This window comes from Lutra lutra, chromosome 16 (assembly GCF_902655055.1).
Source record: "Lutra lutra chromosome 16, mLutLut1.2, whole genome shotgun sequence".
NCBI classification, from domain to species: Eukaryota; Metazoa; Chordata; class Mammalia; order Carnivora; family Mustelidae; genus Lutra; species Lutra lutra.
Genome location: NC_062293.1, coordinates 5,598,808 through 5,617,902, shown reverse-complemented (window position 1 = coordinate 5,617,902; position 19,095 = coordinate 5,598,808). Strand labels below are relative to the sequence as shown.

Here is a 19,095-nt window from a genome sequence, read left to right as displayed (position 1 = left end):
TTGGAGTGGGGGGGCAGGGCTTGGACTCAGTTCCCCTTCCCGTGGGGATCCACAGTGCCAGATGCGGGGCGTCTTAACCTGGGCTCTTGGGATCCTCTGCAGAGTTTACAACTCTGAGTCCTGTCCGGCTGCTGAGGGGATTGTGAGCAGGGAGGGGAGCTGGGAGGGAATGAGTGTGTTAGGGCGACAGAAAACCCCAGGTGGGAGGAACGGAGCAGCGCTACGGAATAGCTGTGGCCTAGCCCCAGGGGAAGCCGCGGTCAGAAGGGCTTTTGAGGAAGACGGGCCGGGTCCTCCAGAGCTGAGGCATGGGAAGGGTCCTGGGAGAGATGCTCCTCCTTACTTACCTTATGGGCAGAGCATTCAGATCTGTCTTCCTTCCTTCCGTCTTTCCTTCCTTCTTTTTAAGATTTATTTATTTATTTGAGAGAGAGAGCACCCCAGCACTACGGAGGGGGAAGGGCAGAGGGAGAGAAAGCCTCCAGCAGATTTCCTGCTGAGTCCAGAGCCTGCCACTTGGGGCTCCATCCTAGGACCCTGAGATCAAGACCTAAGCCAAAATCAGGAGTCTGGTGCTCAACCAACTGAGCCAACCAGGCACCCTAGATTTGGTTTTCTTTTTCTTTTTTAAAGATTTTATTTATTTATTTAGACAGAGAGAGAGAGATCACAAGTAGGCAGAGAGGCAGGCAGAGAGGGGAGGAAGCAGCTCCCTGCTAAGCAGAGAACCTGATGTGGGGCTTGATCCCAGGACCCTGGGATCATGACCTGAGCTGAAGGCAGTGGCTTTAACCCACTGAGCCACCCAGGTGCCCCTAGATTTGGTTTTCTTTCTTTTTTTTTTTTTTTAATTTTATTTATTTATTTGACAGATCACAAGTAGGCAGAGAGGCAGGCAGAGAGGGGGGGGGGGGGGGAAGCAGGCTCCCTGCTGAGCAGAGAGCCCGATGCGGGGCTCGATCCCAGGACCCTGGGATCATGACCTGAGCCAAAGGCAGAGGCTTAACGCACTGAGCCACCCAGGTGCCCCTAGATTTGGTTTTCTTAAGTGATCTGCCCACACTGTTCACCTGTGGCAGTCAAGAGGCAAAGTCCGCTCTGGAGACTCTGACTACTACTCCAAAGTTAGACGAGGCCAATCACTTGGCCGGGGGTCCGGGGGGCGGGGGGATGGGCACTGGACGGTGTTTCCAGCATCTGAGGTCAGTCTGCATCCCTACTCTTCTTTGAGTCAGCGGAGTGCCCCTTTGGTGGCAGAATAATATCATTTTAATAACTTAATAATTGAGCACTTAGCGATTTTTTTAATACAGTGGCATTGAAAGAAGGGAAAGGCCCATAATTCCAGCTGACCCCATTAGTTTAAAAAATTAAAAAGGCAACAGGAGCCCATAGCAGGAAACGTGAAATGTTTTAGAAAGTATGAAGAGGCAAAACTCCTTCTTGCCTCTCCGTGGTGAGGCTTTTTCTTCAAACGTGGTGTTAAGTTTTTTAGTGTCCTTCCAGGTAACAGGTTTAGCTCTGAATCACGCCTTGCTGATTTCTTCTTGCTGCATGATCTTGGCTCAGTCGCCTAACTAGTATGCCAAGCCTCAGGGAGCCTTGTTGACAGGAGAATGGGGGAAATAATGTCAGGAACACGTGTGGCCTGGCATAGCGCAGCCATCGGGGGTGGACGAGCTGCTTAACGTGCTCCATAAAGCATAAAAAGCCTCACTTGTGGAGCTTTGGGCAGACACCTAAGCCTTTTGGACATGCCTGCTGGGTTGCAGGGGGATTTGGCTTCTTTGTCCAGAAGTCACCCAAGAGGCCCTCATTTTTGAAAGCCTCTGGATGTCAGACCTTTTAAAATGCGAATATTTTTCCTTGAAACTAGGGAGGCAGAGGTAGAGGACAGTGTCCCTTGGTACCTGCCCTGCTCCTTGGTAGAGCCAGGAGTGAGACCTGGTGGCCAGACCCCAGCTGGGGGCCTTTGCTGGGAGGAAGGGGGTATATAATCTAATCTGCTCAGCTTTTTGCTCGCAGAGGGCTTGGCTGCATGCATTCTGTACCCTGTTGGGGGTGGAGGGGATCACATTCTTGTGCTGGTCTGTTGCCATTAAGGAGCCTTTCTGGGGATTCCATAGTGCTTTCTTTCGACCTCATTTAGGGAAGAGGCATCCTCCCCTGCCAGGAGTTCCTGGCCCCAGGCGCCCACGCACCCTGCACCCCATAGAGAAAGTGGTCCATGGAACTGGAAGTCGTGGAGCCTCTGTCATCGGTCTGGGACTCCTTGGCTACCCACTGGAGACATTGAGCATCCCGGGCAAGAGTCTCCAGGAGCACGGAGTTTCCTGAAGGATTCCTCAACTTCCCTGGTCCTTCTAGAAGGGCCAGGGACAGCTGTTGAGACACCTGAGTGGAGGCCCCAGAGGCCCATGTTCCCCACTGCTGGGCTGGCTCCTGTGAGCAGCACGGCCGCCTGGACTGACTTCTCCTGAGTACTCAGAGAAGCTTTCTTATCTCACTCAGGCGATACCACTATCAGGGCTCCTCCTGGGTCGAGACAGGCCAAGTGTGTTCGGCAACTTTGTTTTCCCCTACCCAGGAGCAGTTTTCAGGGAGAAGCAGGGTATGGGGCAGGAGGGGGCGTCCCCCAGTGGGGCCGTCAGTCCTGCTTGCTCTTCTCTAGCCTTGGCTCGCAGGGTTCCCCAGGACACCCTCCTCTCCCTGTGCCCTGGCACCATGAGGCTGTGCCCAGTTCCCTTGAAGGTGACCTCCCCTCCCCACCCTGCTTCTCGGAGGAAACTGGTACTTCAGAGAGTCATCCTGCTCCTTCCCCTTCCCAGGAACGACAGTGAATTCTTGAGTAAGGAGAGGCTCCTCTGGGCGTGGGGACAGCTTTAGGTACCTGACTCTACCCTGAAGGAATTCAGCAGAGACTAGAGCCTTCTCTCAAGACACCTGACTCAGTGTTCCCAGCGTTTGTGGAGAGGGACATCTGGGCACAGGACTACCTGAGTCTAGTAACTAATATTATTCTTGGATCCTCCTTGCTGCCGAGCTGGGTGTCCTGGAGCCTTAGTCTGAGGCGGGGCCCACAAAGGTAGCCCCAGCAGGATGCCAGGCATGATGTCTACCTGACCCTGGGCTTGACCTGAGACTTGAGAACAAGGTGGGGAAGTTCCCCAAGGAGCCCCAGCCCAGTGCTCTTTGGGGTCAGTGGTTCCCAACTGGAGAAGACCTTTGCCTCGTTGATCTCTGTTTAGTCCTGGCTGTTCACTCAGTCATGCGATGAGTACCTGCTGGTTCGTCCTGCCGCACCAGGACTCATGCTCTAAAGAGTGGGGAGCATGAGTAACAGGAAACGAGCATAAGTAATAGAAGTGTGAAAAGGTGATTCGAGTTCTATAGTATAAGAACAAAGTAGGGGCTTGGGGTGGGAGGCAGGTTGCAGCCTGAGAAGGCGATGAGGGTGGCCTCAGCAAGAAGGGCCACATTTGAACACAGACTTGCAGGAAGTGAGGGAGTTCTTCAAAGAACACGAGCGTCTCTCGAGTGTCAGGGCACTAAGCACTGGGGCACAACCATGGACCAGACAGGCATGGTCCCTTTCCCCTGGACCTGACATCCTTTGGAAGCTTCTTGGGTCAGCTGTTCAAGTTTTGAGGCAAGTAGGAGGCTGTGGAATGGGGCCTGATAGGATGGGCGGGGCAGCCTACCACCCCCGCCCCAGGCAAGTTGCCCACCTCCTCTGCAGAATGGCTTTGCTCTTTAGGCTTGGCCATTATCCAATCTGTGGCTTCCCTGGAGAGAGTCTGTCGTAGGGTTGCATATAAGGGACTGAGGCCCCCAGAATGGGGATGTGTTCAGGGAATGCACGCATTTCAACTCCCCACCTCCCCTCCATCCTCAGGGGCCTTGGGAGGAAACCCTGCAGAAGGAGCCTTGGGCGTGGCAGGAGGGCCCTCCCAGGTTGTGGGACTGGCTTGTGGCTCCTTAGGGCGGGACACGACACTGATCTGGACACTGATCTGGGCTCCGCCAGGGAGGGTGAAGTCAGGCTGTGGCTGCTGACCCAAGTTGTCCCATCTGGGCTGCTGCTGGCCAGCCCCTTTGTCCTGAGAGAGAGGCCTGAACTAGGGAGACAAAGGGTTCTCCCATCAGGTTGGAGATCAGACTGGGGCTCGGACTTACTCGCTGCTTGGGCTTAATAGCTCTCCAAATCTGTCATTTCATAACTAGTAAAATTACATGAGATGCTGAGGGTAAAGTACTTCAAGTGGCATCTGGCCGTAGTTTGGTCTCAGTCCTTTTTGTTTTGTTTTTAAAGATTTTATTTATTTATTTGAGAGGGAGAACATGAGTGGCAACAGGTGGGGGGCTGGGCAGAGGCAGAGGGAGAAGCAGACTAGCTGTGGAGCAGGGAGCCCGATGCAGGGCTTGATTCCAGAACTCTGAGATCATGACCTGAGCCGAAGGCAGACCCTTAACTGACTGAGCCACCTGGTGCCCCAAGCCTCAATCCTTTTTATTATCTAATGGCAGTGACAACCTTCTGGTTCCTGCCTTCTCTCTGGATGGTCTCTCGAAGTCCCACCTCCCACCTAGTCCCGTGTGCTTTCAGCCACAGTTTGGTCGCCAAGCTGCTGGCCAGGGCCCTGTCTGGTGCCCCTGGGAGATTGGGTTTCCCGGGGTGGCATGGGCGCTTGCAAAGCAACCTTGGGCATTGCGAGTCAGCGCAGACAAGATGCGGGAGGGGTCCGCAGCCACCTTCAACCGTCAGAGCCCTGCCCCACCACTCCCCTCGGTGGGAGGCTCAGGGGTGTACTCACACCCCTCAGACGGAAAGACCCAGCCACTCACAGGCCTCACACAGGGTGTCGGGAAGGGAGGGCAGCCTCTGCAGCGGCTGTGGGGAGCACAGACAAAGGGGATGGGGACGAGAGCTTGGGGTCCCATTTCACACTGCTTGTGCTCCTGGAGATCAGGACCACAGCCAGGTGCTATGTGTGGTGAGGGGCACCTTCTTTCCCTTGTGCCACAACGCCAGAGCCCCACCACTCAGTGTAGGCTCTCCCGGCAGGTGAATGGAGCTGACTCAGTTATCGAGCAGCTGTCTCATCACACGCCTCCAGGACAGATGGGCTCAGCTTGGCCACGTCTCTCTCTCATGGGCAAACGGTACCCATGTGGGGTGAGCCGCCTGGGCTGGGACCCCGCCTTTTTCCTCCCCACAGCACCATCAGATCTGCTGGTCTCTTTACTGAGCTCCTGAGATGTGGGGTGGGGCGGGGGAGGGGGGTGTTGGAGAGCAGGGTCTAGGCACATCTCCACAGTGGGGTCCAGGGTAGGAATTCATCAAGTAGACAGCTCGCCTGTCTTTTCCAAGGCAAGTGTCAGGGGGTGGGGACACCCGTCTGAGACTCCGGCAGGATTCGTGGCTGGTGGCCGTGTTGGGTGATCCGAGCAGCGAGAAGGGAAGGGAATCACCGGGTCAGCCTCCCACAGGGAACACACAGGCTAGTTCCCCACACGAGGCACAGACCTGTGTAGAAAATTGATAAGCATCAGGACACACACACACACACGCACACGCCATTGGCCGACAACCCTCACATGGACCAGCCCTAAACCCTGAGTGAGTGCCCATACCCAAGGGAACAGAGGGCAGAGTGTGGAGGGCTGCTCAGAGTTTGGTCCTGTCCAGGACAGGGTGGGACAGGCAGGAATTGAGACACGTTGGGCAGTCTTTGGGAGCCCCGGGGATGGAGAATGTGTTTCTTCTTAAGAAGCCACCTCTCAGGGGCGCCTGGGTGGCTCAGTGGGTTAAGCCGCTGCCTTCGGCTTGGGTCATGATCTCAGAGTCCTGGGATCGAGCCCCGCATCGGGCTCTCTGCTCGGCGGGGAGCCTGCTTCCTCCTCTCTCTCTGCCTGCCTCTCTGTCTGCTTGTGATCTCTCTGTCAAATAAATAAATAAAATCTTTAAAAAAAAAAAAAAGCCACCTCTCAGAGGTCACACTCTGGCCAGCGTTTCCAGTAACATTGCCTCAGACACTTATTGGCATCCCAGTTGGGCACGGCCTATACAGTAGTAGTGTCCCTTACCCCCAGGTGCTGGGACCCTGAAGCCCGAGGTCAGGCAGCTGGTCCCAGCCACCTGTCCCTTCCCTGCCTCTGCACCCATCTGGTGTCCAGGGGGGCAGGCTTCTCCCCTGTTCAGGTTAACCATGGCTGGAGGGCAACCCAGCCCCCAGCCCCCCAGAGAGCAGGAGCCATCCCACCAACAGGACTGCCTCTGAGCATAGGGCCACCCTCACACCTGGCCACCGCCTGGGCCTTCACCCCTTCTCCCATGTAATCCTCTTATCTACCCTGCCTGGGAGGCAGATAAACCAAAAGAAGAAAAAAAAAAATCTCTACTAATCCCATAACCCTGCCAGTGTGGTGTCTACTTACTTAAATATTTTTAATGGAGTCTACCTGACTTCAGGGTTCTACGTACGGTTCTACGTCCGTTACGGTTCTACGTCCATTGTCTTTTGCCCTTTTAATGACTCTGCCTCAGTCATGACCCTGAGCGTGCTTCACCAGCTCCTGTCGCGGGCCACTTGGGTTGCTTCTGATTTTCCCTGGTACCTTAATGACCAGCACAACAACGCTGGGGAGAACATTCGAGGAGCTAGATGGGTGCCCTTGTCTGTGGTGGTTTTAGGGACCATTTTAGCATAAGGTGTGGTCGAGCACTGAGGGAGGAGGGGGAAAGCCATCAGGACAGGTGAAGAAAGAGAATGCTCTTCAGAAGATGATTTCTGAGGGTTTGCGTGAGGGGCAGAAGGTTTATTTCCGATGAAAGTTCAGAGACTAGCAGAAGGGGGTTGAGCAGATAGGCCGGCCTTGAGCAGAGGGGGCAATGGAGCAGGAGCGGGAGAGCAGACCGAGGCAGGCCCCGCCCAGGACTGTCAGTGGGCCCCCAGTGAACTGGGCCTGAGGCCATCTGCTGGGGCCCCCCCTTTCTGACCCACTCCATCTCTCCTGTTGCCTGCACTCGCCCCTGGGCTTGTTGTCATCCTCCTGGAAGAGGCAAGCTTGTTCCGTTTCCCCTGACCCGCCCTGCCCCCAGTCTTCCGCGGCTGACCACTTCCTATCGTTCAGGTCTATGTGGAGGCTTCTCTTCTGGCTCTGTTCATTCATTCAGCAGGGATGCCTCAGTGAAAAGGGGGCAAAACTCCTGAGTAAGAACGAGAAGGCTCGTCCTTGGGGAGGGGTGCACGGGTAATAAACAAGATTAGTAAGGAGACTGTTGGCGCCGTGACCAGTGCTAAGGACCAAAGCAAAGCTGGGCAGTAGGAAGAAGGGACATTTGAGTAGAGGTGAGAGCGAGCGAGCCAGTGGGTATCTGGAGGGAAAGCGTCCCAGCAAAGGAACAGCAGACCCATAGAACCAGACCTAGGAATGTTCCCTGAGTCCTTTCAGCCACACCCTGGTCACTGGATTGACCCCTTCCTTCGTTTCCTTGCTGGGCCTGCTCTCTCCGAGCCCGTTCTGCTGACTGATTTCTGTACTTGTGAGTCATCACATGCACGCCCTGCGAGATGTCAGCTTGGTGAAAAAAAGGCTCTTGCCTGTCTTTTTCCGCTGTTGTGTCCCCAGTCCTAGGACCGTGCCTGCTCCATGCCAGGCACCTGGCATGACTCCCGCTCTTGCCAGCGGACCCGTGCATCCCCCTGTACAGACGAGCTCGCTGGGCCTCGAGCAGCTGCCTTGGGAGGCCACCCAGCTTGGCGGAGCTGAGCTGTGGTGGTTGAGCCCAGCGGTTGGTCCCAAGCCCTGGCTCTTTCCCTTACAACCCCCCACACCCCATTTCCCACCCCCAGGAGAGGGGGTAGGATCTGTTCCACCCCGGGGAGCTCCGGGTCCGGGTTCCTGGAGCTTCTCTCTGGAGAAGCCACTTAGCTGGGGTCCGTGGAGCTGAGGGTTTGCCTGGAGGTGAGTCCGGTGAGTCCCAGACCTGCTCCCCTTCAAGAGGTGGTGGCACTTTTGACGCCTGGACCTGGGCAGTTATTTCTGTGTTGGGAGCAACAGTGAGGGGTTGGCAGGAGTGAGGAAGAGGTGCCGTGGTTGCCTGTCTCGGTCCTGGTTCCCTCACCCACGCCCATCCCTGTGCCCTTGCGGTCCCAGCCCTCTGTGGAGTAGGTGGCACCTCAGCAGCACGTCACCAGCAGTGACCAGGCCCCAGGCCCGGAACCACTTGGTTGGCTCCGAGCTGAAGGCCTGCGTGCGTCCTGGCCTTTCTCTTGCAAGGCCGTGATTAGGCACCCTCTGGCCTGTTCTAGCTACCCTGCCCTGCCTCCCCGGGTCCTTACGTTCGGAGTTCAGCAGACCTGGGGGCAAATCCAAGTTCTGCCGGTTTCTCCTCAGTGACCTTGGACGAGTTACCCAGCCTCTGTGGTCTTCATTTCCTGGTCTGCCAAGTGGAGATCTTCCACTGGACGTCCAGGGAGGCTGGTGGAGGGCAAACAAACATCCGGGACAGGGTTTAGGTGTCCCCTGTACAGAAGTGCGAAGGCAGGAGGGGGCAGGGTGTGTCCCGACATCCCACTGTGCCTACTCCTGAGTAGTGGGATTTAGGGAGGATTTTCTCCTTGGGATTGTTTTCTTTCTTTCTTTCTTTCTTTTTTTCTTCCTTTCTTTTTTTAAACAGTGAGCAGGAGTACTCGAGCAAAATGTTTAAAAAGTGGTAAAAGTAGGGATGCCTGGGTGGTTCAGTGGGTTGGGGCCTCTGCCTTTGGTGCAGGTCAGGGTTCCAGGGTCCTGGGATCCAGCCCCGGGCTCTCTGCTCAGTGGGGAGCCTGCTTCCCCCTCTCTGCCTGCCTCTCTGCCTACTTGTGATCTCTGCCTGATAAATAAATAAAATCTTAAAAAAAAAAAAGTAGTAAAAGTATGACGTCCGGGTCTGGGGTAGTGCCTGGTACGTAGCCGTTGCTCTGAGGGACATTTGGGTGGGTGGGGTGCCTACCGTCTCCCAACAGTCTCCACGTCCCGTCTGCCTCCCTCTCGCCCGCCTGCACCTCCTCCCTGGGGCTGTGCCCTGTCACCCGCAAGCCCATGTGGGTTCTTGAGATCACCCTGTCCCTGGAGTCTGCAGGCCCCTCTCCTCCAAGGCAGCACTCCCAGCTTCCTTTGACTTCTGACCCAGTGACCTCGGCCCAGGAAGGGAGAGTGGGCGCCCCCGGGGAGGATTTATGAGCTTCGGCCTGTGCCGCCCTCCCCCACAGCTGGAATGTGAGTCCACCGCTCAGCTGTTTGTCTGGGAGCCCCAGGTCGCTGCTGCCAGCCTAGGGCTGTTGTCACTCCCAGTCCCCAGAGCCTCCCAGGCTTCCCTGTGTTCCCTGACCTGCTTCGGGACCCTGGGTCAGGTGGGCAGCTGGCAGGTTCCCGACTACCTGCCGATCCGGAGGGAAGTGGGGCTCCCCAGGCTGCTCTGGCTCCCCCAGAATGGAAGGGCACAAATCTCTTGCATCTGCCCCCCCTCCTCTGCAAGTGAGGGTCTTTTCAGTGTCCCCAGAAGGTGATGGCACTCTGGGGGGTTGGTTTCCACCTGCTCCCAGCTGGGGTGGTGTTTGGATTGCCCCCAGTGTGTCTCTGCCAAGTGGGGTGACCCCTTCCGTCATGGCCAGCCCTTGGTGGTTCTGCCAGAGGCCACCACCATGGCCCCCCTCTGCCATCCACGTGCCTTGGAGGGAGCCCCCAGTCTTGGACCACATGGGGTCCATTCATATGCAGAGCCCCGGCCTGATGGTTAGTTTTTGTCGCCTCACAAGAAGCCAGAAATAAAGGGCATCTTTCAGGTCTCAGACATCTCCCCTGGGACATCCACCATGGCGGGGGCCAGGTGCTCCCCCAAACCCGCACCCCGGCCTGATGCCTCCCTGGCAGGGCACTCTGCCCTAGCCCCGAATAAGCTCCTCTGGGGTGCCCCCGGGTCCGTTTAGTCTCTTCAGGGAGTCCGGCTACCCTGGGCCCCTGTGTTGCTGAGGACAGGCCCTGGTGTCCCACGGTCAGTGGGAGGCCGAGCTGCTGCTGGCCGGAAGCTGCAGTGAAGATGATCCTTCTCCCTTCCCCCAAGGATGATCCAGAAATAGTTCCCCTTGGGTTGGGAAAGCATTCTACATTCAGATGGTTTGGGCAGATGGGCTTTGGGCCTTGAGCTGGTTTCTTGATTGGGAGCGGATTTCTTCTCCTGATAAGACTCCACTTAGGCCCATGGGAGAGGGAGTCTCCCTATCCAGTGCGTCCATCAGAGCCAGGGGAGCTGGGACCCGGTTAGCCAGAGATGGGGGCAGGGGGCCGGCCAGGAAGCCCAGGGCTAGAGCTGCAGCTCCGGAAAGCCCAGCAGCTGTGTGGGGTGGACCCAGTTCCACCGCGGGTCCCCGGTGTGGGCTGGCCTGGGCCGGCGCCCTCCGACCCTGCGCTCTGCTCCTCACCTGCTCAGGCTCCCAACAACTGTAATTCGAGAGCCTTCCCCGCAGTCAGGAGGAAGAGTGTGCCTGGGGGTGCTGACCCCAGAGACCTCGCCAGCCCCCAGCCCCCCACTGGTGGGGTTCTGGTCTGGGAGCCCAGGTAGACAGCCTTTGCATTTCTGCCTCCCAGTTGGGCTCTGGAGAGAGAGGCTGGTGAAGTTTCCCTTTCTGTTTAGCTGGGGTTTTATGGTTTTTCAGAAAACAGGTTAACAATTAAGCTCATTAACCTCAGGGCCACTGTTCCTATAAAGCCGGGCGAAATGGCTTCCTCCTCCAGCTTCTCCCGCTGGCTTTATAAGGCAGCAGTGGCCCAGAACAAGTGTTAGAGCTTGGGTCAGCCTTGGACCTCCAGGTATAGACGTCCCTGGGGTTCTGGACTGTCCTTTGCAGGTGGAGTGAGGGCACACGAGAGGGCGGACAGAGAAGCCGCTGCTGGGCTTGGGGAGAGCAGCTGGGCTGGGCCAAGCCCTTGGTGCCTGGGAGCCAGCGTGGGTGCTGGGGCCAGGGCTGCGTGGCCGCCTCTCGCTGGTGGTCAGCAGCTGCTTCTCTTTCTCTAGGGGGCTGTGCGCTAAGCACCATGAGGCGGTTCCTGAGGTCAGGACATGACCCTGCACGGGAGAGGCTCAAGCGGGACCTTTTCCAGTTTAACAAGGTAAGGGGAAGCACCGCGTTGGCCGCCCTCCCCGGGCTGGGGCTGGGGCTGGGGCACTCAGGCGGCCTTCACCTGGATGGGGGTGCTCCCCGGGCACTGCTGGCTCAGGGGCACCTGACCCTGGAAATGGGGTCTGGTTGGCGGGATTTCCTGGAAGAGGGCAGTGGGATCCCCAGCCGTCAGGACTCCATGTCCCAAGTCTCACTGGCTGTGTGACCTCTGCAGATTACTTTGCCTCTTCCAGCCTCAGTTTCCCCACCTGTAAAATAAGGCTCAAACATCCTACATCCTCACGGGGCTGTGAAGGAGGCTGAACCCTGCCAGGTGTAGCAGTGTTCCTGTGATGCCTGGTCTCTGAGGCAGTGGCCACAGCCCATGGCTGTCCCCTTTCTCCTCACATCGCCCCCACAGGAAAACACCGCTCTCCCTGCAGGCGGACCACAGTGATTCCTGTGGCAGTCTTGTGGCAGGCTCTACGCCTGGATGAGTGGGGAGAGGCGCCCCAGACTGTGTGCCAAGGCTGGCCTTTGGCTCCCCCAACCCCAGACCTGACCTAAGGCCCCCGAAACCAGAGCACCCTGCCACCCGAGATCGCAGGGAGGGCCCCAAAGCTCCACAGGGCTTCCTCCCGGCGGCCGGGGCGCGAGCAGGCGGAGCTGGCCTATAAACAGGGGGCGCTCCGTGCTTTATTAGCTCTGCAGCCACCTAGCAATCTGCCCGTTTCGGGGTAATTAGCCTTGTTTAGGTCCGCTTTGATCTAGGCCCGGCCCGCATGCCCAAGCTTCCCTCCGCCCCGGAAGGTGGCCTGCGGGAAGCAGAGCGCCAGGATGCCCAGGGACACCCGCCCCCCAGGACATGCTGAGGGACAGGGCTTCCCCTCCAGCTTGGCCACTCAGACGCCGGGTGACCCGGTGACTGTCCTCCACGGGGTAGGCGTGTTACAGGGATTGTACAGAGTTAACGTGTGGTCCAGGAGCACTAGCTGCCCTTCTGGGGGTGGGGGGGTGGGGGAGGATGGGGCAGCCTCCCAGGGAGAGACACCCAGGGGCTTGTCTGAGGCGGGTGGAAGCACCCTGCTGTTTTTCCTCTGGTTTGATGGTGGCAGGTGTGGCCCTGGAGCTTCACTGAGGCCACTGGCCAGTGGCGGGGGGGGGGGGGGGGGGGGGGGGGCTTCCCTAAATGAGCACCTCCTCCCACTGGCAGAAGGAAGCTGTGAGCAGGATTTTGGGACCTTGGGAAATGGGGTGCAGCTGTTAGGAATGGGGGATCTCAGGGCCCGTGGGTGCTGGTCTGAGAAACTCAGCACCCTCCTGGGGGCAGGGGAGACCCCCATGTGCCTTCATTGCCCCTGCTGACACCGAGAGATCTCACACCCCAAAAAGGTGGCCGATTCTAGTAGAAACCGGATAGACAGGCTCAGCAGAGGGAGGAACCCCTGCCCCAAGTTCCAACTGTGCAGCGGGGTGGGGCTGGGGTGGGGCTGGGACAGAGGACTCAGCCCACCCCCCATGCCCCACAACTGGCGGCCCCCAAACTTGGCTGCCCCACCGCCAGGCCTGGCTGGGGAGAGGGGGAGGGGAGGCTCCTGGAATTCCTTCCTCCTTCCATTCATGTGCTAGAAACCTGCATTGAGCAGCTACTGAAAGACCAGCTGGGGCTGGGGCTTGGGATCACAGATAAGATCTTTGCCCTCCAGGACTTTTATAGTCCAGAAGGTGGGAGGGGGCCGATGGTCTGAAAGGCTACTTCCTGGGAACAGAAGGGAGGGAAGGGAGGTGGGTAGGTTTGGTCTTACCTGGACACCAAGTGAACGTGGAGCCTGAAGGGTTGGGATGAGGGATGAGACCAGATCCTGGAATATTTAGAAACCTTGGTGATCCCACCCAGGCCAGCCCCTCCTCCGCCCGCCCCCCCCCCCCCCGCCCGGCTTCCTGGTGTCAGATTGAAGGAGCCTGGAACCTGGAAGTCTGGGCCCTCACTGACACCCATAGCTGTGGTGGGTTTTGAGCAGGGGAGTGCGTGATCCCATTCACAGTTTGGAAGATAAGTTTCTTTCTTTTTTTCCTTTAATTGGTCTTTTTAAAAAGATTTTATTTATTTTTTTATTTATTTATTTATTTGACAGAGAGAGAGAGAGAGAGAGATACAGTGAGAGAGGGAACACAAGCAGGGGTAGTGTGAGAGGGAGAAGCAGGCTCCCCGCTGAGCGGGGAGCCTGGGACTCCATCCCAGGACCCTGGGATCATGACCTGAGCCTGAAGGCAGATGCTTAAGCCACCCAGGTGCCCCCATTTAATTATTTTTAAGGAGAGCATTGCAGTGACTGGATGAGGCCCAGACGGTGAGACGCAGGGAGGGCATTTAGAGAACAGGGTTTCTCAACCTTCTCACTGCTGACATTTGGGGCTGGCCACGTGGAGAGGACGTTTAGTGACATCCCTGACCCTGGGTCCCTAAGACGTACAACAGGAAATGTCTCCAGATGCTGCCCAGTGGCCCCTGGCCGAGGACCACTGGATTAGAGAACTATTTAGGGCATGAGGCCTTGTGTTAGGTAGGGATGTAGGAGTAAGGAGGGTAGGGAAGGGAGGTGGGTGTCTGGCATGACTTGGGGGGGCTCCGTCCTGGGCATGTCATGGTGCCAAGCCCTGGAGAGGGAGAAGCCCTGGGAGGCTGAGGAGCGGGTGAAAGGGAAGGTGGTGCGCTTGATTTGGACAGAAGAGCAACAGTGATGATCTCCGTTGATAGAGAGGGAGTTTGACCCAGGGGTTGGTTAGTGGTGCCAACCCCAGACCTGACTGCCGAGGTTCACCAGCTGGGTGACCTTGGCAAGTCGCGTGTCTCCACAAGATGATAGAAGCAGGGACGCCTGGGTGGCTCAGTCGGTGAAGCGTCTGCCTTCAGCCTGAGTCATGATCCCAGGGTCCTAGGGTCGAGTCCCACATGGAGCTCCCTGCTCACTGGCGAGCCTCCCTCTCCCTATGCCTGCCACTCCCCCTGCTTGTGTGCTCTCTCTTGGTCTTTCTCTCTCTCTCTAACAAATAAAATCTTCGGGGGGAAAAAAGATGATACAGGAGCTACTCCAGAGAGGTGGTGTGAGGATTACGTGAGTTAAGATCTATGTTGAAAGGCTGATTCAGAGCACAGCTCTGTGGGCATTATGTGGCCTCAGGTTTGAGTTTGGGGAGCCTTGGAACCCGTGGTCTTTGCAGACAGCGGGATATACAGAGCTGGCGCTGTGAGCCTCAGGTGGCCTGTCTGTGCAGGTGTCATTCGCACACAGGTGAAGGTCAGCCCGCTGAAGGTGCCCACAGTTGGTAAAGCTGTGCCCAGACTGGACCGGTGGTCCCCGGGAAGGAGCTGTGTGTGTAGACGGATTGATTCCCTGAACCCTCCGCCAAACAGACAAGGGGTCCAAGTAGTGCCGTGAGGAGGAGCCACGTGGCCTGGGGCCAGGTGCCAGCTGCGCCGCTTGTCCACTGCGTGACTGCAGACACGTTACGGAGCCTCTCCGCTCTGCAGTTTCCTCATCTGTGAAGCGGGTGCCTGGTCTCTGCATCCAGGTCGGTGTGCTCATAAGCAAAGTTAAATCGCTTCGAATGGCACCTGGCACACAGTTGGTGCCTCACCTCGTCCTCGTGGCACCTCACAGCCAGGTGGCATTCCCATTCTGTGGGTGAGAAAACTGAGGCCTCCAGGGCTCAAGCAGCCAGAGCATATGGGGGGGGGGGGGGTGGTGCCGGTCCCATTTCCCCACCAGCTGTGCTCTGAGCGTGGCGACGTCCCCTCCCTAACCTCAGTTTCCTTGCCTGTGAGGGAGTCTCCTGAGCCACTGGGGCCCAGATGCGGGGACTGTGGAGCCCACTGGACATCTCAGTGGAGAGGGAGTGATTTCAAGGGGACAGAAACTCGTGCCACAGTAAAACTCCTTCCTTGGAAATCCCTGGCGGCCACTCCCTCCCCTGGTAAAACCAGCCAGCTGATAAAGGCTCTGGGCCCTTCCTGCCTGGCCTGCCCACGCTCCTCTCACCCCCAGCCCCCCGCCCCCTGCCGAACAAACAGTGTGTTCCTGACTGGCTGCCCCTGTCCAGGGCCGGGTTGCTTTGTCTTGGCTTTTTTGTGGCTGGTCCCCTGGTGTCAGGTGACAGCCACACAGGGAGGGCCAGGTTGCTGCCACCACCGGGAATCTGAGCTGACCACACCCAGTACAGGGCAGTGCCACCCAGCCCAGCAGCTGGGCGTGCCCCCTGCAGCCCCAGGCAGCCCTCCTTCCAGCCCCCCAACAAGGGCCAGGGACTCCTCAGCCCTGGCTCATGGCCGGCATCCTCCCCCGCTGAGGGCAAGCTGAAGGGCCCCCACTGTCTCCCTTCCGAGAACCTGCAGTGGGGTCCGGGAGCCAGCACGAGACAGACATGGCTTTCTTTCCCGCACCAGGCTAATGTTGCAGCTTGGCGGCTCCTGCAAATCTCTCCTTTCCCAGTTCCTGTCAAAAGAGTTTGTTGTTCTCTCCTCCCTTGGCAGAGGTCACCTGAGCCAGGTAGCAGGGCTGGGGCAGGGCCAGGTAGGCTGGATGCTGAGCTCAGGAGGAAGGGGAGGCTGGCCCCAGTGGGGGAAGGGGGGGGTCAGGCATTGGCAACCAACCTCCCTCCCTCTGAGCTGGAGAGAGCTCTGCTCTCCTTGCCGAGCCCCTGCCCCACTCCCTATCCTGGTGGAGGGATGATCTGGGACTGCGTATGCCTTGGAAGTCCCACAGGAGGGAGCCCCTGGGACTGATCCCACTTCTTGGACCCCATGTCCAGTGAGGGGACTGAGTCTTTAAAGGCTGTTAGAAGTTGAGGAATGGGACAGCCAAGGAAGGGGAAGACATCTGAGGCTGGGAGGACAGCTACCGCTAGAGCACAGGCCAGAGGTGCCCTGTAGAACCTTCCTGCTTCTCCACGCTGCTCTGGGTTTCTAGCTCCTCCCTCGTTGACCTCTGTCCTCTTCCTGAACCCAAATCCCTTCCTTCCCCATTCCCAACATAACCCCCAGTCCTCTTGTAACACACCTCTTCCCTCAGTCTGTAGGCAGGTTTCAGGCCTCCTATTGGATCCTAACTGCCTCACTTCGGGATTTGCGGGCTTTATTTGCATGTCCGCCTCTCCTCCCCAACCTCCCCAGACCTGGGGGATCCCCTGTCACCACACTAACTACATTTGAACCCACTCTCTTGGTCCCTGACCAGGTAAGGGCCTCATGGCATTTCCTCCCCTCCTTTTGTTCTTAAAGGAGCCATGGTCCCCTGGCGAAGATGCCTGGAGGGTACAAGGGAATGATGGAGACCTTTAGAAGGCAGGCAAGCTGTGTGGGGCAAGGCCTGTGCTCTCCAGGGGGGTGAGCTGAGCCTTCCCGCTGAGCCTGACCCTGGTCTAGAGGTTTGCTTTCAAGCCTCTGCCTCTGGTCCAGTGCAGTCATTGGTATCCGCCCCCTGATCGGATGGAAATGAGGCTCAGAGAGGCAGAGGAACTCCCCCAAGTGCCAAGGCATTTTAAGTGGCAGAGAGGGGAATTCAGAGCCTAGTGGGCCTGACTCAGTCCCTGTTCTTTCTAAACCAGCCTGTGGGAAAGAAGGTGGAGGTGAGAGTCAGGGGTGGTGGCAGTGTCCCCAGGACCCTGAAGGAAATGAGGAGTAAGTGCCAGAGATTGAAGGATGGGCCCAGCTTTTGTCTCCTGCAGAGCCCACAAAAGAGGCCAGCCTATAATGGGAGCGACTGGGGCGCGATGTTTGGAGAACTTCCCGCCAGGGGGTTGGTAGACAGTGTGTGGCCTGAGAGCCTGACGGAAAAACAAAGCCGCAGGCTGGTTCTCTTTGGTTTGACTTTGTCCTGAGGCAGAATTGTCTAGGGCAGTGCCTTAGTCCAAAAGGACTATACTACTAGCCACGTATATAATGTAAAATATTCTAGCAGCTTCATTACGTTTTTTAGGTGGGTGACATTAACTTTGATATTATATCTTTGTTTAATCTAATGTATCCAAAATACTACTGTTTCCACGCGTAGTCATTAGAAATTAATGAGGGTTTTTCTAGGTGTTTTGTATGTTTGTTTTGTTTTTTTTAAGATTTTATTTATTCAGGGTGCCTGGGTGGCTCAGTGGGTTAAAACGTCTGCCTTTGGCTCAGGTCATGATCCCAGGGTCCAGGGATCAAGCCCCACATCAGCCTCCTTGCTTGGCAGGAGCCTGCTTCTCCCTCTGCCTGCCGCTCCCCCTCCTCGTGTGTGTTCGTTCTCTCTCTCTCTCTCTCAAATAAAATCTTAAAAAAAAAAAAAAAAAGATTTTATTTATTCATTTGAGAGAGAGCACAGACAGGGGGAGAGGCAGAGAGAGGAGGAGAAGTTCCCACGAGATGGGAGCCCCATGCCGGGTTCCATCCTAGGACCTGGAGATCATGACCAGAGCCGAAGCTACTTAACCATCTAAGCCACCTGGGTGCCCCCCCCCCCCCGCCTTAATACAGAATCTTTGAAATGCTAAGTGTCCTTTTACATTTACAGCACATTTCAGTTCAGACACAGACTTTTCTGTGGAGCTACATAATCTGTAGTTAGAGCTGGAAGGTGTGCAGCTGAAAAGGGAGAGTCACAGTTTGGTCTGCCTGACTCCAGCCCCTGTGCCTTTGGGGATCCAGCAGCATACCTGGAAAGTTTTCCAGCAACTGAACTGGGCAGCCATTCTTAAAGTTAAGTTAATTAAAATTAAATTAAAATTTCCATTCCTTGGTGGCCACACCGCAGGTGCTCAGTATCTCTACACAGCTCACGGCTGCCACACTGGGTGGCCCAAGGCATGTGTCTCCTTCTGGGCACAGGGCTCCTTCCTGCAGGACATTTTCCCCAGACTCCTCCAAATTCCAGAGGCTTTTCACCCCACTCTGCTCCTAACTGGGGTGAGAGAAAAATGCCACCATCCCAGGAACCTTTTCTTGGGCCCTGGCTGATGACTTGGCCGAGGCTCCAGCAACCTGAGGCCGGCCGAGGCCTACCTGGGGGCCCTGGGAGAGCTGGTCCCCACATGCACCATCACGTGCCCTGCCCTCCTTTTCCTGGGAAATGTTTACATTCCAGACACTGTGCTATCTCCCCAAGGCTTTTCCAGGCACTGCATTTTTTACATAGCTGAACGGGGACCTGGGCTGGCCAGGGGGGCTCCTGCTGGGTCACTCCTCCTCTCTGGTCTGTCCCGTCTAGGTATAGCCATTTGTAGGGTAGACTAGTTCCTGGCAAAGAGCCAGGGAAGGGGGGGGGGCTGCTACACCTGTGTGTCCCCAGATTAGCTGCCTCTGGAGCTCTCCTCCTCGGCTGACCCCACCTTGGGGCCTCCTTCCATGAGCCACTGGACTGGATGGGACAAGCCAGCAGCCAGCAGTTGGGTTTGCTAAACTGTTATGCCCACTGTCAGCAGGACTTCTCTCTTTGTGCTCCTTTGGACCTGATGGGACAGCCAGGGGAAGCCCAGAGGGGAGCCCTGGGCCTAAGGAGAGCCGCCTCACTGGTGCAACCTTCTTTCTGCAGGGCAGAGCCTCCATTGCTTTTTTGTTTTTGCTTTTAAAGCTTTTTATTTATTATTTGACCGAGAGAGACACAGCGAGAGAGGGAACACAAGCAGGGGGAGTGGGAGAGGGAGAAGCAGGCTCCCCGCTGAGCAGAGAGCCCGATTTGGGGCTCGATCCCAGGACCCTGGGATCATGACCTGAACCAAAGGCAGACACTTCTTTCTTTCTTTCTTTCTTCCTTCCTTCCTTCCTTTCTTTCTTTCTTTCTTTCTTTCTTTCTTTCTCTCTCTCTCTCTCTCTTTCTTTCTTTCTTTCTTTTTTTAAAGATTTTATTTATTTATTTGACAGAGATCACAAGCAGGCAGGGAGAGAGGAAGGGAAGCAGGCTCCCTGCTGAGCAGAGAGCCC

At 56.9% G+C, this 19,095-nt stretch overlaps 1 protein-coding gene across 3 annotated transcripts in view; it reads left to right on the top strand.

The window, feature by feature from the left end:
* LLGL2 (LLGL scribble cell polarity complex component 2) overlaps nucleotides 1–19,095 on the top strand; it is a 34,766-nt gene that overhangs the window by 956 nt on the left and 14,715 nt on the right. For 2 of the 3 annotated variants that reach the window (XM_047709040.1, XM_047709038.1), the window contains exon 2: nucleotides 11,060–11,154. In XM_047709040.1, coding sequence (XP_047564996.1) covers nucleotides 11,080–11,154 — 75 coding nt within the window. In that variant the 5' untranslated portion in view covers nucleotides 11,060–11,079. Of the gene's footprint in view, nucleotides 1–10,831; nucleotides 10,855–11,059; nucleotides 11,155–19,095 lie in introns of those variants that run through there. The other variant, XM_047709039.1, reaches the window with a different exon arrangement.